Raw genomic sequence first — 24,819 nt, forward strand, 5'->3', positions numbered from 1 at the left:
AATAATTGACGCATTTTATTGTAGGTAATTGAATGCTCATAAAAAAAATAGTCTTCTGATCGATTTTAAGAGCTTGACATTAAAATAAAAATAACTAGAAAACAATGCAGAATTCGTAAAAACTTTATTGGAAATAACTTGTAGGGAATGAAATTGTCTACAAAAAAGGTCCCATGATATTTTATAATAGGTCTTATAGTTTCGCCGGAAAAGTAGGAAAGTTTAGAAGGAAAAGTAAAAAGATCTCAAAATTTAATATGGATTAGACTTCAACCTCAAATAACTTTTGAACAAATAGATTTATCAAAAAATGATAAGAAGCTTTTTTTGTAGAGCATTCAATTACCTACAATAAAATGCCTGTCAATTATTCCTATGACGCATCGTTAGCTACTTATAAAAATCAGAAGACGCAAAAAAATTTTTTTCTATGTTATTCTTATGGAAAATAGAAAAGTGCAATGCGGAACCTCTTAATGTTCATATTAAGAGCTCAAACTTTCACAGTATTTTTTTTTCGTCATTTCCAACAATATTTTCGATATAATGAAGAAAAAAAAATAGTCGATTTTTTTGATACAGCCTAATACACACACACACAAACATGCATACACACACATACACGCACACACATACATACAGATAATCGGACATCATCCTGAAAATAGTCAGAATAGCTTCTTAGGACCTCAAAACGTTGACATCTGATAAAAATTCGATTTTCGAAAATCGGGGTGAAAACAATAACTTCCCGAATTTTAAAAAATTTACAATTTTCTTAGCGGGAAGTTAAAAATCAATTTAAATTGAACTGATTTATTATATTTTAAAACCAAAGTATTTTTTAATTTACGTTAATTCAATTTAATTTTAAAATGAGTTTTTTATTTTTTAAATCCAAAATGAATCGTTTTGAAATAAGTCTACATTCATTTTGTACTAAACGTTATCAAATCTTCAAATGAATTAATTTTTACTTATAGTAAGTTTAATGCTACTTCGTTTAAAAACTTGATGCATCGAAATGAATCGATATCGACTACATTCGACAGAACGATGTTTTCAGAATGAGTTGGTATCTTCTGAAACCAAGAGCTAAATTTCCTTGAACCAACTAAGTTGTTTTCTTATTCGGAGAAACTAAAAACATTTAAAGCAAAATTGTAAATTTTTAAATCAAGATTGAATTTCTTTATCGGAGAGCTTTATATATTTTAATTAAAGAAAAAAAATTTTTACCACGAAAAAAATTTTTCAAAGAAGAAAATAGGATATTTTAGTTTAAGAATTTCTTTTTGGAAACGATTTTCTTCTTGACCCAAGAATTTCTTTTTATCTGCATATCTTTGCCGTAACTTAACACCTCTAGTGGATTCAATTTATGGTAGATGTACGGTAATTAATCGCGAATGACCACAATTTACGACGGATTTATCTATTTTACGGTAAATTTTCGGACACTGTTAAAAATTTACAGTATTTTGTGATAAGCATTAACCGTATTTTATGTTAAACATCTACCTATCGTACAGTAGTCATTTACTACACAATTATGGTAAATATACCTTAAAATACGGTACATTCTCTTAGTTTATAGTAAGGCACTGTATTTTACAGTCGATTTACCGTAATTTTATAGTAAATAGATGTCGTCCGGTAATTAACGGAAACGTATCGTAAATTGGATCCAACAGGGATCTTAATACTTTTATAAGAATTGAAAATTTACTTTTACCTTTCAGTAGGACCATTTGAGTAATTAGACGATTCTTCACCCGATTCGACACTATTGAATGAAGCACAATTCATTTTTCTTTCTTCCCATTGTGATCGCACTTCATCTTGAACTCTTCTTTTCAATTCTTCAACTCTTCTTCGTTCTTCTGATATAACTTGACTTCCTTGTTTAGCGAGATGTAATTGACGATTCCTTTCGATTTCTTTAAGTGATTCAATTGTCTTTCTTCCTAAACTTCCTTGGCTATTAACAATTGGTGAGTTATGGGTAACTTTTGATATCCTATCAAAATCTTCTCTACTCGGAGATCGTTTTTCTTCAGAATTTTCTCTTGTATTTTTTGTTAAGTTTTGTAATTCATCATCTATGGCACGTAATCTGTTGCGACTCTAAGTAAATAATATAAATAATAAATCATAATTTACAAAATTCATATTTTATTTATACGGAAATATTATCTTATTAGAAGATTGAGCCGCAACGGGGTACTTGAGAAATCGAGAATTGTTGGATACATATTTCCATATATCGAAATACTAAAACGAGACTAAAAATTTCAGACTCCTGCCTTTATTGATTTACTAGTCGATTTGTATAGCGGGAGGTTAAAAATGTTTAAAGAACCCATAAGTGCACACCTCAATCACTCATGTTAGATTTTTAATAATAATTCACTCTTATTAATTATCATCGCACGGATACCCTTCGAAGAAACAAATAAAACTTTAACTGTATAACATAGAATATTCTTTGACGATATGATATCGGTTATTTTTCTTTACTCAACCGAATAACTATTTTCGCTACATACGATTAAAACGAAGGTTTGCGGTATGGTTGTATTGGCGACACCAGTCATAGGTTATGACGCATTCTCAACGAGAACGAGTACATAAATCTTTCTCGCACGAGCAAAGTGATTACCCAGAGAGGAAAGTACGACGGGCCCAGGCTTGGCCCAAGTATGTAGAACCTTGGGCTAAGCTTGTAAGCTAGCCTTAGTAGAAGTCTGAAATGATAACACGGGGCCAGTCCTGGTTGCTAGCCCAGGCTTCGTTGTCAGACCTGGCCCATACATCGAGGAAACGAATAAATTTAATTAAAAACAAAATTTATTATTATTAACCTCGTAGAGTTCATGATCATTAACGTTTAAAGTCATTAATATATAAAAAATAAGTACGTATCATTTTACTCAAAACCGTTTGGAATTATGGGCTCTATCAGGTCCACAAGACGTGATATGTCCCACATATACTGAGACAATGTGATTTGTCGTCCTCAGCCTTGCGGTTCCCGTTTTTCTCCGTCTCGTTGCCATCTGAAACTACACAAGTCATAGTGCCATGGTCACATGACAAGTTTTCAAGTCGACGCATGTCCGTAGGGGTGAAGTGGGGACAAAGTCCCGGGGCAAGTCCTAAACCCTTAATTATCGGTCAATCACTTCGATTCTGGATCAATTAGTAATAAGACGCATAGCTTATTGTAATATACTCGTAATTTACTTGCGATTCTGTTAATATATTACCAATTTACTTGCGGTTCTATTCATTTGGGCAATCTATTTGTGATCTTCTGTACATTACTGGCAATTCTCTTATCATTATATTTTACTGTTTAGTCATTAATTATTATAAACAATATTAAGTTTACTAAATATTACTGTACGCTGCCGGCGATACTCGCGTTATAATAATAATGTCAGAGTCAATTAATAAATTCAGTGTGCTGTAACTACGTTGTCCACGTAGATAATTGTTGAACCTCCAGCGTTTATACCAGGATGATTCTTATATTGTATCTTGCGGAAACGTCGATTGAAAGTAACTAAATCTTATTAAAATTGGCAATAAACCTGTACTTTTCTAATTAATTCCTTTACTCTATCTATCACTATGCATCCTATTTATATCCTAGTTTACTGGTAAGATCCTTAAATAGTTTAACCAAAGTATTATTAATTAAGTTATAAATAATAATTCGACCATCAGTAAGAATAATCTATAAATTATATCCGTGAGGTAAGTTAGTAAGTTTCTAACATACGTTGCCGAGTTTGAATAAGTGCGGGTCTTTGCTTTGCAAGAACCCCAGGCCTCTGCTCTGTCCAGGTAAATTAAAATTTTGTTAGAGGCCAGCCTAAGCCAGGGTTCAACCCGCGAATTCTGGTGGCTGCTGATAAAAATCGCGAAGACAAAAAGCGATTTGTCTCAATACATACATAAACTTGTGAACCAATGATGATTTGGGAACCTACTCGACTAATCGTGATAGATTATGACAAAATTCTTTGAAAAATCCATCATGAAGCGTATGAAGACACATTCAATAGTTAGATTTTTATGAAATTTCCTAACTGTGAAACCGACGACTGAAGTGATTTTCGAAACGAACTAGCTTTGCATGACTCTGAACGCTTAGCGTTCAAAGTGGGCAATAAAGAAAAAATTAATTACTTGAAACATTTTTAACCATGATTCCTTTCATTTTAAATTATGGAAACATGTTTTGACAATATTTTATGAAGCTTGAAAAGTATTTTGGATTTTCAATTGATTTTTTTCAACAGGTACCCCATTACGTCTAGTCTCCTCGATTAAAGCAAAAAATTAAAAATAATTTACTTCTTCTAGCCTTCTCATAAGTCCCAGTTTTTGACGTTCAAGACTTTTAGATTCTTTCATTGCTGATATTTTGGCTTCATTCCGTTGAGATTCCAAATGATTGAGTTGCACTTTTCGTTCTTCTATTTTATGAGAAAGTTCACTCAAATACCTATTAATAATTTACTTTAAATACAAATATTATATTTATAAGTCATTAATAAAAAATAGTTCATAAATAATCTTACCTCTGCAATTCTTCTCTAGTCGCTAACTTACTAGCTTCTTCTTCAAGATGATGGAATTCAAGGTCCTCAAATGTTTTTTTTTCTGTTTCCAGTGCATCTTGTTGTACATGCAACTTGTCAGTGAGTAATTTCTGTTTATTGTCATCACAATTTTTTAATTCATTTCCTAATTGAATACATAATTGATGTACTTTCTCAACTCGACATTTGGCTTCAGCTTGAAGATTTGCTTGTATTGATGTATCTTCCGCCATTTCACGTTCAAGTTTATTAATTCTTATCTGAATACTTATTTTTTCAGTCTCATCAGCTGTTAACTTTAATGATTCTGACTCATACTCAGCCAATAGCAACGCTTTTTCTAGTTCAAGCTGAAACAGATTATTATTAAGATTATGGTATTATTATAATTATATCTGACTCCTTTTTCGAGTAATATACAAGCAATTTTTTTTCACAAAAAGAATCTATAATACAGTCGAATCGCGTTATGAGTCCACCTGCAGGGGTGTAGGGGAATATAATTCTAAGAATTCCTGTACCCCCACTTTTGTTCAGTAGTCGATTATACTTCCCCTACTTTACAAGTGTGTGAGAGCGTACCTGATTATTTTCATAATCGCGTTATGAGTCCGCCCGATTGATAAGTCCATAATTATTAGTCCATTAATTTATAATTCATTATTTAACTATTTATTATAATAATACGGATTCTATGATTATTATAGGAATAATAATTATTAAATATGTTAATAAAAGTTGTATTTTGTATTTTAATTAAAAAATAACATTTAATTCGTCTCACCAACGTTCCGGTCTCATATCAAGAGACTGAAATGAATTTTTTTTTAGTTCATGGAGGGGGAATGTCTTCAAGAGAAATATAAGTCGACGGACTCATAACGAGCGGATTCATAACGCGACTCGACTGTATTTCGAAATAAGTTAATTGCGAAACTAATTCTCTTATCAGTAAGATAATGCCTAATAGATATGCCACATTAGCATCAATTTAGAATGAGTGATAATTTGATTTCAAAGAAAAAAAAAGTAATACCTCGCGGCTAATTTCTTCTTCTTGTGTTTCGATGTCAGTAATGCTACGTTTGAGGGCATCCATATTTCCAAGAATATGGAGTTTTTCATTTTGTAAAAATGCAATATATTTTCTTTTGTCTTCATCTTCAAGTTCTTTTTTTTCTTTATCAGCTTTCACTTCATTTGATTTCGTATTCTTTTTTTCAATATTATTGTTCTTTGGTTTACTGTAAATTTCTTTGGATTTTGATAACATAGAAAGTTGTTCAATAGCTTCTAAAAGGTCATCATTCGATATTGCAAGTTTATTTTCAATAATTTCACATGAATTAGTTAAGTTTCCATTTTTTTTTACTGTCGCATAAATTGGATTGTTATTTTGTTGCGATAAATTAATCACATTTTCGTAATGATTAATATTTTCTTTAATAGAAATGTTTTCAAAACTAAATGGTGAGCTATTGCTTGTTCGGGTATCATTATGGTTGTCAGTTTTATAATTTTGAAACTCATTAATTTCTTGAAGAATTTGTGATTGCGGTGTTTCAGTTGTTAAGTTAGACTCCGATTGTGTCAAACTATTTTGCCATGTCATTTGTCGATTATTATTCGGTGAAATTAATTTATCTGATAAAGGTGATCCATTTTGTGTATTATAAGAAGTCGATCCATTTTGTTGAATGCTTTTAAGCAATGAATTTTGGTTTGAAGAATCAAAAGAAAAATAAGACTGGCTAATTGGAGAATTTTGAGAGCTATTAAATGGTGAATTTTGACCTGGTCGCCTATCTCGGGGTAATGATCCATTAGTTTTGATCCTGAAAAAAAAAGAAAAATGAAAAATATTTGATGCGAAAATACAAGGAGTTTTTTGTTTTTACTGTTATAAATTTAAAATAAAAATACATGAGTGTTTTTAATCACATTTGTTTTGAAAAAGATTAATAAAATTCGAAAAATTTTCACTTCAATTAAAACAAATAACTTATATTTGGAGTTAAATTACTTTTTTTAACTGATACCCAAATGACCAAAGTAGGCATTTAATTTGCCAACTTTGTGTTGATAATTTGTTATTTTCTTACCAAAATCAACTTAAATTCAATATAAAGTTAACTACCCTGATTAGAAAATACGATTCGTGAGGATTAAAAATGATTATAAATTTAATCCTCATTAATCGTTTTCAATCGTCATAATCTTCATGGTTTTTCACATTTAATCGTCTCTAATCCTCAAATGATGATCAATTATTTTACGATTAAAAACGATTCATGAGGATTAAAAATTTCTAATCCTCATGAATCGTCTTTAATCGTAAAACAATATACAGCAATTCCTGGTCCTGCATGAAGATCAAAAACGATGAAAAATTTAATCGTTTCTAATCCTCTTTAATCATCAATTGAGGATTCGTGAGGATTCAAAACGATTAAAACAGTTTTAATCCTCACGAATCGTATTTTCTAGTCGGGGAAATATCTCTCTTGGCCACTTGTAAGAATTTTGAAACAACAAATTTTTTTAATAAAGTTTAAGAAGAACTCATTTATATCTATTTCTTATTCTATCGCTCATAAGTATTTTGATATTTTTGAGTTCTTATCTCTCAAAAAATTTTATCTTATCATGAAATAAAAAAATAAAAAAATTTTAAATAAGATAATAAGTAAACAACATTTGAAGTTTTTTTTTCAATATTTTCGCAAACAAACGACCTGAATTAAATGAAATATATATCGATTTATCAAGTTTGGTTGAAAAAATATTCTATAAGGATTTTTACTGTTTCTTAATTACTAATGAAAATTGCTTGTGACGTTTACAAAATAGCCTAATTAGTAAAGCTATTTTGTAAATAAATTCTTTTTTTTTTTCGTTAATCTTCTGAAAATTTCACCTTTATCGCATGAATGTCTTTTAATTCTTTATGCTCGAAATCAGCTGAAGTTTTAGCGCTGTTAAAAGATTAATTATAATTCAGATTTAAAAAATGGTTTTTAAAGGACGCTCTTCTTCGGATTATATCGGATTTAAAAACAAATTGTTGATATCAAAAACCCATAAAGAAATCGACGAGTACGAGGAGTTTTAAGACTAGTTCCCATATTTTACTATTTATCATATCCCTGATTTAAAAAAAACGATTAGAAACTATTCAAAACGATTCAAATTTAATACTATATAGATATACATTCATGATTGAGTAAATCGTTTTGTTTACTCAGGGATTACTTTTTTTAATTACGTAATATTAAATCGTATACCTATTTGGTTGTTTTGGCTTCTCTAATGTATTTTGCTTTTCATACTCGGCACACAACGTTAATATTTCTTCAAGTCGTATTTTCTCTTGCTTTTCAATTTCTTGCTCCCGCAATCTTTCTTCTTGTACTATTTTTATTTTTTTCTGTGCTTCTTCTGTTTTTATTTCTGCATCTATTTCCCTTTCTCGAAGTTCTTGAAATGAGCAGTTACTACTTGTACTTAATGTTGGAGTTATCATATTTTCATGAAGTTTTTTATGGTCGCTATACTTTGGGTTACGATTAAATGATGGACTGGGTGCTTGGATCCTTTTTATATTGGGACTAGAGCCAAAATTTATATTACTTTTTATATTATTAACAGATGAATGAGATCCGTGAATAGTCGGACGATTACATAGGTTAGGGTTGGATCCAAACTTATCTACTTGAAAATATTCTGTCATAGTAGTCTTAGCTACGATAAGGCTTTGGCTCATATCGAATTTTCGGCTAAATTTATCCATGTCAGAAGATACTTGACAAGTTAAACTTCGTGACATTAAATCATAATTATTTTCATGCTTAAACGATTTTGAATGTGGCTGCAAATTTTGAGTTTCATTATTGTTCTCATTATATTGCGGTTTGTAATGCTTAAGAAATGCTTCAGTTGTAGTATACAATTGAATTTGATTATGATTAGATATTGGGATACAGTACTCAGAGTTAGAAGTATTTGACCGACTTGAAGATTTACTGTCTATCCTTTGCTGTTGTTCGTCAATGTAATTAATATGGTTGTTAGAGTTACTATGAGTTGGGGTACTTGATCGACTTTTATCAAAATTGGTAAGATTTCGAAGAGGAGAATTTTCGTTTTTACCAAGTGAAATTAAATTTGTTGTTCTTGAATGTCCAAGAATTTGTACTGCAGGAACATTAGTAGTTAATGAACCTGCTGGAAAAACTTTAGGTGATACACAGTTTCTATTTTGCCTTGCGAGCATTTCAAATTTAGTTAGTTTGCTTTGAAAACCAATTTCATCATCAAGACATGAATCACGAAGAGATTTTCTTGGTCCTGTCGGTGGCTTACGTTCTAGATGCTCGAATAAGTTTTCGGATAATAAGCAGAAATTAATGGGCGTCATCGATATCCTTGAATTTGGCAGAACGGATTTTAATTGTTTTGCTTCAGCAGGATTATTAAACCGCATATAATTCGATCTTCCTATTGACAATATACACCCTAAAAAAAAAATATATTAGGTACAAATACATTATGAATCAAAGTAGTAATCCAACATTGCTTACAAGTTAGTAAAAAAAAATTTCGGGAATGATTCAATTTTGGGATATTTTTTTACTTTTTTGGACATTGTTCAAATATTGAAACATTCTGGGCGTGTTGATTTTTATATGAGACTTCTATCATTATTTTCTTACGATATATTTGAAATGAATCGGCAGATTCAAATGTGCTTTACGACAATCAAAAGTGCTTATTATGACTTCCCGGGAAAAAATCATCAGGCCTGATCATGCTTGATCATGCATGCAGCATGCATGATCAAGCATGATTCATACATGATTCAGGTATGATCGTGCATGATCCAGGCATGACTTTGCACGATCATGCAAAGACATGTTCAATCGTGCATGATCAAGCATGACGAGGAAAGAATAGTCACACACTATTCGTGCAACTTCATGCATGACCAAGCTCAGTCATGAATGATCATTCATGACACTGCACGAATTATGCAACGTCATGCATGACCATGTAAAATCATGCCCAATCATGCATGACTATATATAACGGGAAATTAATCATCATGCATGAGATTGCATGACTGAGTATGACTTTGCATGAGCATACATGACTATGCCTGATTCATACAAAGTGATATTCAATCATGTATTATCATGGATGAGAATGTACAATTCAAAATGTATAATAATAATGATAATTAAAAAATTTTGTTGCTTAAAATTTATTTAGTAATAATTTAAAACTATCACGTATATAATTTCCTACACGCAATACATGGTGCATTGTTTTAATTTGATTTATTGTTAGAAATAATAGTTTTCCACTTTCACGGATAGGCATCATATGAGTTATATTCACCTGATGTTTAACATTACAGAAAAATTTTGTATGTTCAATAACAAATTCTTCTAAAACAAAACATATTATTTTCTTGAACTCTACGAAAAATTTTATTGATCCATAAATAATTAAATCATTATCAGCCAAAGTTATCTGTACTGTAAAACGGTTAGTTTTTATTGTTTTATAAGCCTTAAGGCTTAGACAAGACTAAGCATGGCCATGTATGAAACATGCATGATTAAGCACGATTCATGCAAAGTCATATCTGATCATGCAAAAAAATCGGTCTATCGATTAACCCTGCGGGCCAGCCCCAAAACTTCCCGCTGTTTTCGAGCTCAACGAGCTCGAAAACATTATTGTAACACACATTTTCGAGCTCTTCGAGCTCGATAATACTTTTGTATGCCATTGTCTTAAAAAAAAACCATTTTTTAGCATTTTTTTCTCCCACGATATCTCGCGAACGAATCAACCGATTTTGATGGTTGAGGTGGCATTTGACGCGGCTTATTAAGCTTTAGAGCCCAGTCGATTTTGAAATCAATCCATTGAGCAGAATAAAAGTTATCCTAATAAAACATTTTTGAAAAAATTTTATTTTTGAAATATCTCCGAACGCACCCGATTAAGCTCAAATTTTTACAGCTTCAAGATATTAACAAGCCGCGTCGAATGACACCTCAAAGATCAAAATCCGTTCATCCGTTCAAGAGTTATGAATATTTACATACGTACGTACGTACGTACACACATACATACACTCGGACATCATCGTGAAATTAGTCAGGATAGATTCCTAGAACCTCAAAACGTCAAAATCTGATAGAAATTCGGTTTTTGCAAATCGGACCGAAACCAATAACTTCCCGAATTTTTGAAAATTTTCAATTTTCTCAGCGGGAAGTTAAAAATACAACCGAAATCCGGTCGAGCTTAAATCAGATTTAATCGAAGTTTTTACTCAGGAATAATCAAATATTTTTGATGAAAAAATTTTAATAATTGAACATTTATTTTTATTTTGAAGTTAGTAGTTAAAGTTATTTTTTTTTTTTTTTTTTCGATGATTAAAATAAATTTAATTTATAATTTTTAATTCAACTAACAATCAAAATTAATCTTTTTTTCCAAAAAATAATTAAAACAGATTTAATTACAAATTTTTTTTTATTAATTGAAGAATTGAATTAATAAATCCTTGCGAAATTGATAATGATAGTCAACACAATTGCAGATTTTTTTTAACTTCCCGCTAAGAAAATCGACGATTTTCGAAAAATCGGGAAGTTATTGTTTTCACCCCGATTTGTGAAAATCGAAATTTCATCAGATGTCGACGTTCTGAGGTCCTAGGAAGCTATTCTGACTATTTTTAAAATGATGTCCGAGTGTCCGTATGTATGTATAAACATACAGCAATAAGAAACTATCGGATTTTTTGAGCAGGGCTAATAGAGGTTATAACAAATTTTTCGATTGTAAAACACACTCTGATGCTTCGCATCATGATTCGTGCAATTGACGTTTTTTTCTCTAAATTTGTGTATCGTTTGTTTAGGGAAAGAAAACTTATTTGTGCACTTCTCACATAGTAATATAATGATGGTTAATAAGTAAAACAAGCAAGCAGGAATTCTCTAAATATTATTCATTATTTAGCTATGATATTTCAATAAATGTTGGAAAATCCAAAAGTGCACACCTCAATCACTCATAATAATTATTAATAACAAATACATAATTTATTAAATCAGAAAAAAATATGTACTTTTTTCAAACTAAAAACGAGTAAATATAGAATATGAATTAATAATTATTGCCTATTCAATGATATTTATAATAGGTTTACCTTGAGTAAGTTTAATGGGTGAGCTCATGATGACACCGTCAACCAATGTATCCCCGTTTACAGGATAAAGAGTAACGATACCGTTATGGTTTTCAATTGTGCAATGAATAAGCTCAACACCTGTTCCTGTTATAGGAATGTCAGCATTTCGATCAGATCCTATTATAATTTGCCCTAAAAAAAAGAAGCAGAAAAAAAGTTTGAATAAATATTTTTACAATTACAAGCAAATTTTTTTTTTTTGTATTAATAGATTTTGAATTATTAATGAAAAGTAATTAAGATAATCACCTAACAATATCATTATAAATTTAATAAGTGAGTATATTCGTAATAATCGTATATACTAAGAGAATATTTCATTAAGCTTTCTACAAAGCCCGGAAGAATTATATATAGTTTTGGCTAAACGACTAAAACATCTTAAGTCTTTTTGGAAATACATTTAGAATTGAGAATGCGAAGTGAAAAGTAAATATATTGAATTTAAGACTGCATCAACTTCTTACAGCTTCGTTATGAAAGTTCTTATAAAATTTTGTCAACTGTGACCAAAATTGAATAAGTGACGCATAGTTTTATAGTCGTAATACTCATATTCAATAAAAAAATTTATTATGATGTGACCAAGTAATCTCTGTAATGAAAAACTACTTTCTCATCTTTGAAAAGTTAGAGTATGGTAAAAAAAAAAACTCTAACCAAGTTCAAGCTAAAAATTTAAGTTCGAAAAGTCGCTCAAGATTGTTAATAATTTTTAAAATATCAGAAAAATTGAGTGTTTCTTTTTTGAGGGTGCCCCGAATTCACTTTAAAATAATTAATCTAAAAAATTTCACCTTAAAATATAAATTGTTAAAGGTCGATTAATAGCATCGAAAAATCCGGATAGTTAAGGTAAAATTTTGACAAGATCATCTACATTCTATGTAGTAACATTATCAACTATAAAATTTTGATATTACTTTCAAAATATATTACCTTCAGGTAATGGATGAAGAGTAATTGCTGTTGACAATCTTCCACTTCCCATTGAAACGAGATGGGGTGTCTCTGCTTGAACCCGAAGAGCTCTGCCTGCTTCTTTTACCTCCAAACCTGCCGTTGCCATTTCTCTATAAAAATTAAAAAAAAAAAATCAATCAATCTATAATATCTATGTATTTTAAAGAAAATAAATGTAAAATATGTACATGCAGTGTTCAATTTTACAAATATAAATCTTACAACGGATATTGATTTCATGAACTTTTTTTTTATCATTTATCACTATCACTAATACTAAAGAGATAAATTATCTTAAATGATTAAGTATGACTGTTATTGCTACATGATAAAATAATTTTACCATTTATGATATTAGAATATTGTTAAAAAAGTGCTAATAATATAAAATATTAAAAAAATTAAAAGTTGAATGAATATTAATTATTGAACTTATTGTAAATTGTGTATGCTAAAACAAACAATTTATTTGTCTATTACTTTTTACATGGGTTTGTCAATCATTATTTTTATCCACGCTTCATTCTCTTATTCGTACAAGAACACATACATATATGAATATAGATATATATAAGTAAAAGTGTGCGTGTGTATATACATATATATTAAAATGATATGGACGATTTACTTGGAAGTCAAAGTGTTCTGAATTTATTTCACTGGGGTATTAAAAACAAACAATTTGCTTGATATAACGTTTTACTATTTTTAATTTGTTCTCACTCTTTTAAGTGTGACACATATAACATACTCGCTGCCATCGTTAGGCTGTGACAAGTTAAAATACGCTATATTATACCAATATAATAACTTCATTGAAATCTTGCGCAAGCTTCTTCACCAGTATTCTAGTTTTTACGATTTTATATTGCTGCACTGAGAGAAAAAAATGATTTTCTGAACTATAAAAAACATAGTTGAATGAGACCTCCACTATTAACTGCAGTTTCGTTAACTAATATGATATTAGTTAACAGTAACAGAAAATTATAGTTAAGGTGACTATTTAGTAGTAAATTTAACAGTTTCTTATTCAGCATGTCCAGAAGAATATTGTTATGACAACCATACTTCTATAGTTAGCAAGTCTAATTCGATATAATTATCATCACAATATAAATATAGTAACCACTATTAAGAATATATAGTTTTAGCTACTATATTAGTTTAGCGCCTTCAATTATTTCAACAACGATAAATTCAAAAAATTAATTTTTTTTTTTTTTTAATTCTCAATTCAAGTGAAGTACAAGGGTAATTACGTTTATACTGCATTAACATATTAATATCATACCTACATGCTCGCTCTTCTCTCTGAGAGTTGGATTTTGCCACTACCCTACGGAGGATTCGAACCTAACACCTAACACACACTAGACGCGTGAGATACCAACGATAATACCGCTATGCTACAGAACCAATTGAAAAATTACAGTTCGACTGTGCTTCTAATGCTTTATTCCCATATTTAATTTTTATATCCTTATATCCTTTCATGTATGACATGAAAGTAGTTGGCTCGAATATTTTTTTATTCAAATTTCTTCAGGTAGGCAACTTAATAAAATTATATATGTGGTGGTTCGGCTTCACTCAGCGAGATGGCACTGTACAACTCGCGCCTCTCGCAATACCTCGTCCCTACACCTGTTTCAATATATAACATTTTCAACATGTAACTTCCAACTCGAAGTCTTAGGTGGGGTATACGATAGACACACCTAACTGAGGAGTCTCAGCTATCGTATACTTAGACGAAACGCCTCTCATCCCACAAATACCTTTTTCTACCTCTCCTCTTCTCATCATCACTCACAACGTTGCACTCGTTGGTATGTAGCGACTTAGGCAGTGATTGTTTCAATCTAATCCTAAAGAGGTGTCGCTACATATATGTATATTAGGGTGATCCAAAAAATAACAAATTTTTTTTTTTTCTCGGAAACAGGTTCAAAAGTTTCATTTAGATAAAACAAGACGCCTGTGAAAATTAGAGCTCTTGATATTAACATTAAGAGGTTCCTCATCGCACTTTTCTATTTTCCATAAGAATAACATGGAAAAAATTTTTTTTACGTCTTCTGATTTTGAAATAGCTAACGATGCGTCACAGCAATAATTGGCAGGCACATTTTTGTAGATAATTGAATGCTCTACAAAAAAAGTTTCTTATAATTTTTTAATAAATCTATTTGTTCAAAAGTTATTCAAGGTTGAAGTCAAATTCATATTAAATTTTTAGATCTTTTTACTTTTCCGGCCAAACTATCAGACCTATTACAAAATATCATTGGACCTTAATTGTAGACAATTTTATTCCCTAGGAGTTATTTCAAATAAAGTTTTTTCGAATTCCGCATTGTTTTCTAGTTATTTTTAAAATTTTAAAAAAATTTGTTATTTTTGGAATCACCCTAATATATATTAGGGTGTCCGTTATTTCCCAAATCGATTTTTATTTACCGATCGCCCTCTGAATCTTTAGTTATGACCAAAAAAAAATATCCAACACAAACAGGCTCTTAATTTTCACTTTAAACCGTGCCGAAATCATTTTATATTTTCCATTTAAATAACAAGGGACTTTTAGACTTTTGACTCTTAATTTTTTTTCTCAGAAATAAATGAGAGTAAAAATTTGATCGAAGCATATTCTGATAGGAAATTGAACGCCCTACAAAAAAGTTTTCTTATGGATTTTCGATAAAATAACTCCTTCAAAAGTTATTTCACGTTAAATTTGTGTTTGTTATCAATCCTATAATATTTTTAATTCTATTTTCATTTTTACGGTTTTTGGCTATAAAATCGTTGAAATAAAAGATAATTATTATTATCACTAGAGTACCGATGATCATTTATGTAGATTTCATGGCCTAAACAGAAAATCAAGGGAAAAAAAAACATTGTTTTATGAGAAGTAATAGAAATAACATATCTTTCTTCATACAGACGAACTTTAAAATAAATTGATGGAAAGTGGTGAAATAAAAATGTAATAACTTATTTGTCTATAATATTATAAGCAGATTTATATATATATTAATTAGAAAAAAAATTTTATTTTACCAAGAGTAAATTTTTTCAAACAAGAAAATAGGAAATTTTAATTTAAGAATTAATTTTTGGAAACGACTTTCTTTTTGACCCAAGAATTTCTTCTTTTCTGTGTACTTAATAACTATCGTTATTTTACTATTGTTGATTCAAAACTACAGAACCAAAACAGCAATGAACCCAATCTGTGAAAATATGTGCTTTTTACTCAGATCAGTGGGCTAAATAATAATTAGCACATAATTAGCAACTATAACTTGTAATTACATGAAAATTTTACCGCGAATTCTCTACTTCCCAAAAAAATTTTAAATAATGATATTATTTTGTTCCATGTGAAATAATAATCGAATCTATAACTGCACCAAATATAAAAGTAACTTTTATTCACCGTATATTCAAAAATTATAAGTTTGTGAAGATAAAACTCCTTGAAATAATAATAAATGATATTAATGATGACAACAGATAAAGAAAAAAAAATAGGCAGTGTCAATGACCGAGTTGAAATCATTTACTTTACTTAACAAGCAATAAAAGGCATAATGATATAACCAGACAAACGCGTAGGTTGCTTTCTCAGTTTATACATATGGCTTCATTAAATATTGTTGTAATTTTATAAAATACACTTATGGATAGTTGATGAATAATCGAGAGAATTTTTGATAATCAATTAATTGAAAAACTAACGAGACATACGGACATTTTTCATGCATTATGATTTTAAAAAGTAAATTGAAAGAATATAATCAAGAGCGATTGTAGTAATGACAAACAATATTAGGTTATAGTAAAAAAAATTTATTTACTATTTATAGTTATTGATTGATTACATTTTCTACTTAAAATAAAAAATGTTTTTTTGAATGGAGTTACACATTAATAATAACTTTTACTACTGGTAATTAATGGCATGCGATAGAGTCGTTTTTTAAAATATTCGAAAAAACTCACAAAAAAAAAGTTTTCGTTTGTTTGTTTGTTTTTCTTATATAACTCAGAGTCTATCAGACCGATTGACATGAATTGTACAGATAAGTTGATGTCTGGCAAGCTTTTTGATTTTCTTAGCAGGAAGTTAAAAACAAAGCTTTAGTAAATTCATTGAAAAGAATTAAAAATATTTTTTAGAAAACTTTTATTGGAGGATTCACTTAAACACAAATATGTGCACATGAGCAAAACTGATCTAGTGATAAAAATTTTTTCAAATATTTTAAATTATTTGAATGGATAATTAAAGCAGAACATCCACTTTTTCTTTTCATTGTCGCCCTTTTATTTTTGTTCATTTCCTGCTACACAGTTCAGCAATTGAAGCCACGCAATTATTTCTATATTCATTCTTTTTCCTCATTGCTAAATTTCTTGCACTGCTGCGGTGCATGTCAATCAATATCACATGTTTTTACTTTCGAAAGATTTAACCAAAAACACACTTAAGAAATCTAGAAAAAATTTTTTTTTTTAATTCTTATTTTCTATCTGCGTCCTTTACTTTTACTGAACAAATAAAATGTTTATAACTAAAAATTTTGATTATCAAAACAGATAATTTTCTCAAGTAAAGTTCAAAAAAGTAAATTCAATAAAAATAGAAAAGTGGTAAGAATAGGTTTAGTATTCATTGTATTCTTACAGCATATGTATATTGGAACGGTCCAAAAATAAACGTTCTATTTTTTCAAGATCCAATGATCTTCAAAGTTACTTTAGAACTTGTAAAGGATGCTCATGAAAAATCAGCCAGATAATTAGAAAATTAAGTGAGCTCACGATAGGGTGCCCTCTTTCGTTTAAAGTGCAAGTAAAATCCTTTCTGTCTTTTTTTGGCATCCTTTCGAATTCCGACAGTAGTTTTTAGTATGATAAAACTTTAAAAGGTAGAAAATTTCCTTCATTAATCTTTAAAATCAACTCACATGGGTATTGTGGTTTGTTGAATATGAATGAAAAAAAAATCAAATCAAAGTGCTTTATACACAAGCACATAATGATTTAAAAAAAGCGATAAAAAATTGAATTTTTGTTAAAAATTCGTACAAATCCGAAATAAGTATTTTTTTTTAAATTTCGACATTTAAAAAAAAAATTTTTTTTATTAATTAACTTCTATTGTTTATAAGCAAGAAAAATTTCGATTAACAAATAGTTGCTTTGAGCGATAATACAGTAATTTTTGCATCATGAGTCAAATACTTTTCAGTTTTAATGTGAGTGCGTCAAATTATTTCTACAACCTCGTCGGATTCTCTCGCCAAGAAACTCGTCGGTTGACACAACACGTTCGGTATTATAGGAAACTACTTTTGTTTCATTGAAACATGTGAAGTTGTCAAACTAAACGTTTCAAGAGTTTCAGTTAAATTTCTGAAAATTGAGAAGTTTGCTTCAACAAGTTTTTATTTTTAAATCAAGTACATCCAAACTTCAATTAAAATATATTTTCCTATTCAATCAAATGTTAGTTTAATTATAGTCAAACTTAAAAACTTTAATATAAACGTTTAAGCAATTTTTCATAATCAGATAGAGATTTCATTCAATAAAAATGATTTTCTTGAGACAAACTAGCTTTCGTTGGTTCAAACGAATAGGTTTCACTGAAGATATAGATTTCAGTGTAGATATCTTCATTATCAACGAAGATGTACGAATTTCTACGGTTAAAATGAATTTTAATTTACTATGGGACACTGTAAAATAAAGATGACTCATTTGACTCATATTGAAATTTAATGAGTCCTAAATTTTACTATGATGTTCTTTTATAAATCAACAATAATACGATTAATTTTTAATGTTTCTTACGGTGAAGTTTTTTCATTATTTTTCAATAGGTAGGATCTCGAAATTTACTATGAGGACATTGTAAATACTGATGAATAAAATAGGACTTTATAGTACTACCGTTGTAAATTTTTACACAACATCATGATAGTTCTGTGGTAATATGCGCTCATAGTAAATTTTACACTTAATTTCTCACCGTGTTCAGTATACTAACAGCCGATAGTAGCTTTTTTATATTGTATAATATTTCATACAAACATTTAGTTAATTTTTATATTATTACTGAATTAAAATCATTAAATAGTATAATCAAATGTATTATTCAACAATTAGTATCCTGGTCAAAAATTAAACTTGATTTAGACTTGGTCGTCTTAAATCGTATCTAAGTAAGCCAATCAAGTCTAAAACAAGGCAAATTTGCATAAAATTTTATTTTTACTTGAAAAACAGAATCGTACAAATTTATTTGTCAATTCACTGAAATTTCAAACTATTTGTCAACCCGATGAAAAAAGATTTTATACAATTGTATAGAATTATATACCAATTATATATGGACTATATATAATTATATATAGACTATATATAATTGGATAGAAAAAATGGCTCGATCCAATTGTATACAATTCTTTATAATTATATACAATTCTATATATTGCAATTATATAGAATTGCATATAATTATATAGAATTGTATATAATTATATAGAATTGTATATAATTTGTATAAAATTGTATATAATTATATAGACTTGTATACAATTTGTATAGAATTGTATACAATTTCTATACAGTTGTATACAATTGGATCGGGCCATTTTTTGTATATAATTTTATACAATTGTATAAAATCTTTTTTCATCGGGAAGATGAATTAATTTTTTTTTTTTCTTATTTTATAGACAAATTATATCAAGAGAGATAAAGAACAGTGATATGATAAAAAGATTTAGAAGTTGATTGTTGTTAAGTTTGTAAGTAGATCTTACATTGCATTCCATAAACGGTGATGATTTTAATGGTAAGCTGTATAGGCGAAATGTGATCTCAACTTGATCAATGACGGGAAGTAACTGATAAGATTTGTTCATTTAAAAAAAAAATTCAAAGAATTTATTTTCATTAATGGGATCGAAGTATTAGAGTTCAAATAGTTAAAACTCGAACAACTACTATCAGAGACATGATATTTTAAATTTAAACTGATTCAAATTTTAGTTAAATTTTCATTCGATTGTAAGAGATTCATCGTATTTCATATAGAATATGCGTATCTTTATAACACAGCATTATATGCAGAAGATTTACTTTTGATAATATTGTTTTATAAACATTGAAATTTACGTTATAAAAATAACAAGATAAAAACTACGAGATATAACTATCTGCTACCAATAAATTAACATGAAAGAAGCAAGTTTTCTACACTATCAGTACATACGTAAAGCCGCTCTGTATGGATATATTACAATGTATTTTTCGAGTATTTCTCACAAAAACTAGTATATATAAAATAAAATTAGTGTATAAAATACTCGTATATTGATATATTCTTTTAATGGCTCGTTTCATTGATCCTAATACCTCTCTAAAAATTATGATAAATTTTAAACAAAATCCGTTTTCATATTTCCTGAGTTTTCAGCGTGATACGTGATACTGAGAATAATAATTCACAGTTGCGAGTAAATATTATTTAATTTAAGGAAGGTCTATAGTAATTTTCGTCCAAGCTTTTCTCTCAAACTAAACCTCAAAACGCAAAACTAAGAACGAGGCTCGATGCATTACTCTATAAACTAGCAGTCTCTTTGAGCTCGAAAACAGCGGGAAGTTTTGGGACTGGCCCGCAGGGCCGACCGTTGCCCAGGTTTTTTTTTTTATATATTTCTACATGCCCATTATTCAAATTAATTAAAAATGGCTGTTGTAGCAACAATTAAATAAAAAATTTATAGTTTTCAATTTTTCCATCATGTTTTAAATATTACGAAATCATATAATTGTTGCTATTTTTCAATATTAGGCTAAATTAAACGAAAGAAACAGATGAAGATCAGAATTTTTAAGTATTGAAAAATAATACGATATATTAAATTCAATGTTTGTATTTCATTAGAGAACAAAAAATGCGATAATTGTACTAGAGAACTTTTTTTCTTCAAATATACATATCAATACATCCACAAAAAAAAATTACATAATTTACGAGATGATAAATACCAAGACCATATAACCTTGTTTTCAACGATAAAATAATCTCATTTACCTTGAGAATCGAAAGCGACTCATGTCGCAGAAAAATTCGAGAGAATAAGAATACATTGTTAACTAGGAAGTGAATAATTAAATTCGTAGATAAATTCACTGTTATTAAGAATATTTTATTTTTTTTATTTGTAGTAATTTCAACTTGAATTAATTTAATTAACAAATAAGATTTATCTTATGTTCTTTAGTAACATTATAATATACAATAACATAATTGATTATAAGGTACTCATTATTTCAATATATTATTTAAATAATACACAGAAAAAAAGGATTTTTTGGCGCAAGAAATTTTTAATTTTGTCCCAAAAAAATTCTTACTTGCCTTTAAGAAATTTTTCGATTTATAAATAGAAGACAAAAAATTTCTTGCAGGATAATTAATTTTCTTAGAGCAATAAGCAATATTTTAAACCAAAAAATTTTGTCTCATCCTAAGAAAATTTTTTTTTTCAATTTATAATACAAAAGTTTCTTGCGCCACGGAATCCTTTTTTTTCTGTGAACTATTATTTTTGCAAATATTTTGATACACAGAAATAAAGAACTTCTTGGCAGAAGAAAAATTTTGCATTGTGAAGTAAAAATAAAAATTGTTTTAGGACGAGAAAAAATTTCTTGGCGTTAAAAATATTTTTTCGCCCGAAAAAATTTTTTCTTACCCCAAGAAAATTTTCGTTTTCAATTTATAATGCAAAAAATTTCTTACACTGTAAAAAGAGCGGTGCTAAAAATGGATTCATTTTAACTCCGCCCGGTGTTAAAATGAAATTACACCGGTGTAGGAGGCATAATTCGGCGGTGTTAAACCGGTGTAAAAACAGGGTAACTGGTGTAAAAGCGAAGTAATACCGATGTAAAAGCGGAGTAACCAGTGCAAAAGCGGGGTAAACTGCGTCCGCTTGGAGTATTAACTTTAAAGATTATAAAACATAAAAAATGTCAGTTCTTTATGAAAATTAATAAAAAATATCATTTATTAACAAGTATAGTGATCGAGTAAGTAAAAATATTCACAAAGTAAAATATTTTAACACCAAAAATCCTTTTTTTCTGTGTACGCTCTCTAAATATGAATAAGTGAAATAAGTGAATATTCACCAGTTCTGAGCGCCAACCAAACCACTTTTTGAAATTCTTGGTTCGGTTTGCACTTGGAATTAGTGAATATTCACTTATTTTCACTAATTCATGTTTAGAGAGCGATATGGTATTAACTGAAAAACTCAATTTTCCGTGTAATTTAAATGGACTACGCTGAACAAGTTCAAATTTTCACGAAATACGCAATTCGATGAGCTTTTTTGAATGCCGTAAAGCCGATTGCAATCAGTCAATCTTATAAAAATTATGGAACATTTATGTCAAAAATACACTGAGACATTTTTATTTTCGAGTTCGTCACGTTTAATATAAACATTTATACTCAGGATAAAAAAATAATTTTATCTAGAACACAGAATACTTGAAATAAGTAAAAAAATACAAATTTTCGCCAATTTTTCATCCACGATATTTGTGAATCAGCTGATATTAAATAAAGCTCATGGCGGTCAAAAGAGTTCATGTATGTTTAATGATTGCAATTAAATTTTAAATATATTCAGACCTCTAAGGTCCAAATTATTTTAATAAATATTAATAAAAGACATTTTCATAGTTCTTCATTTTTAAATCTGCAATTAAAAAAAATGTTTTTTCATTTTCTAAAATATAAAACTATTAATTTCAGTATACTAATGGATGAAGTGATCATTTCCGATCATTTCTAGATGAACCTCGGAGTAGGTGTAGACGTATGTATGATGAAAAATATTTTGTTAGGCGTTATCTGTTGACCGAAGAAATTGATTTCAATTGTTTGCGAATGTACATGTACAGTAAAGAATTTGTTGATGAGAAAAATGAGTTGAGTAGCATTCAAATTATTCAAAAAATAAATTTCGGACATCATTTTTTTCCGTATTTCTTAGCATAATTTGTAAGTTATCAGTTATATCGATCAAAAAAATCGGTCTATCGGTTAACCCTGCGGGCCAGGCCCAAAACTTCCCGCTGTTTTCGAGCTCGTTGAGCTCGAAAACATTATTGTGAATACATTTTCGAGCTCTTCGAGCTCGAAAATACTTTTGTATGCCATTGTTTTCTAAAAAAACATTTTTTAGCATTTCTTTCTCCCACGATATCTCGCGAACGAATTAACCGATTTTGATGGTTGAGGCGGCAATCGACGCGTTTTATTAAGTTCTAAAGCTGATCAAATTTTGAAATTGATTTATCCAGCCGTTTTTGAGAAATTTCAAAAAAACCAAAAAAAAAATTTTCTTTTAATTCTTTCGTCAACGGTTTCTCTTGAACGAATGAACCGATTTTGATGGTTGAGGTGGCATTCGACGTGGCTTATAAAGTTTTAGAGCTGATTAGATTTTGGAATCAATCCATCGAGCAAATTAAAAGTTATCCAAATAAAACATTTTTTAAAAAATTTTATTTTTGAAATATCTCCGAACGCACCCGATTAAGCGCAAATTTTTACAGCTTCAAGATATTAACAAGCCGCGTCGAATGACACCTCAAAGATCAAAATCAGTTCATCCGTTCAAGAGTTATGAATATTTACATACATGCGTACGTACGTACACACATACATGCACTCGGACATCATCGTGAAATTACTCAGGATAGCTTCCTAGAACAAAACGTCAAAATCTGATAGAAATTCGATTTTTGCAAATCGGACCGAAACCAATAACTTCCCGAATTTTTGAAAATTTTCGATTTTCTTAGCGGGAAGTTAAAAATCTGGGCGACGGTTGGCGGTGCGGGTCAATTTGCAGGAATTAATAACCGCGTCGAATACAATCTTGAAGATCAAAATCGGTTCATCCGTTCAAAAGTTACAAAATATTTACATCTTGTATGTAGAACAACGCGGTTAAAAATTTGCTTACAGTCACGTCCGCTGGTCTGTGCGTCTGTTTGTTACCACCATAGAGTTCGTCAGATGCAAATAATAAACTCAAACTTTGTTTTGGTTCCGAATATCCTTAAGACGATCCCTTTCCAAATTCGTTAACAAAATCATTATCATTCAAAAGTCTATTAATTTTCTGAGATTTTTATGTAAATTTATCGCCCACACGTGTTTCTGTCTTCATTTTTTATGTGGGCACTCTAATATATTTCACGCTCTCTGACACATTTTTCGTATATAATTTTATTTCTTTGTCAATATTACTCTATACAGCCCCACGGTGTAAAATAGAATACAGAAAAATTACAAAAAATGTCAACTGTCGATAACACCAATTTTTCAAACGTTAACCGTGGATTCTCAAAAATGATTTTTTTTTTTTTTTTTTTTTTTTTTTTTTACTGAAATAATAATTGAAGTATATTATATCATTTGACTGTATGAAAGTAACACCAAAATTAAATAATAATTAAGCTACATTTTTATTTTAACGTGAACTGTGTTCAAGGTGTGCACATTTGCATTTTCCAACTTTTTTACTTTTTGCTATAGAAATAGTGCAAAAAAAATATAACAATGATGATAATAATAAAACAAAATTTGCCGATTTCAATGAAATTTTAAAAAGTCGAGTTTTCAACAGGTGTCGATGTTTTGAGGCGTGAGGAAATTATTCTGCCTACTCCAAGCGGTACAAAAAAAAATCGTTGACTTTTAGTTCAATATAAGTTGACAATTTGTTGTCATGTAACCAGTTATTAACTTAAATGCAACAAAAAAGTTAACAATTTTTTTGATGCCATTTGGGTATCTTTAAGATAATGTTTGTACATACCTCACGCCCGCGCTCGTGTGTGTATCAGTTA

General features: G+C 29.3%; 1 protein-coding gene across 2 annotated transcripts in view; it reads right to left on the reverse strand.

Moving 5' to 3' along the window:
- LOC130666178 (pleckstrin homology-like domain family B member 2) overlaps positions 1-24,819 on the reverse strand; it is a 46,100-nt gene that overhangs the window by 15,413 nt on the left and 5,868 nt on the right. For both annotated transcript variants that reach the window (XM_057467006.1, XM_057467007.1), the window contains 7 exons: positions 12,829-12,962; positions 11,848-12,021; positions 7,898-9,128; positions 5,650-6,448; positions 4,593-4,963; positions 4,366-4,516; positions 1,736-2,127 (listed from right to left, as the gene is read on the reverse strand). In XM_057467006.1, coding sequence (XP_057322989.1) covers positions 1,736-2,127; positions 4,366-4,516; positions 4,593-4,963; positions 5,650-6,448; positions 7,898-9,128; positions 11,848-12,021; positions 12,829-12,958 — 3,248 coding nt within the window. In that variant the 5' untranslated portion in view covers positions 12,959-12,962. The remainder of the gene's footprint in view (positions 1-1,735; positions 2,128-4,365; positions 4,517-4,592; positions 4,964-5,649; positions 6,449-7,897; positions 9,129-11,847; positions 12,022-12,828; positions 12,963-24,819) is intronic.

The sequence above is a fragment of the Microplitis mediator genome, chromosome 3 (assembly GCF_029852145.1).
Source record: "Microplitis mediator isolate UGA2020A chromosome 3, iyMicMedi2.1, whole genome shotgun sequence".
In the NCBI taxonomy this organism is placed as follows: Eukaryota; Metazoa; Arthropoda; class Insecta; order Hymenoptera; family Braconidae; genus Microplitis; species Microplitis mediator.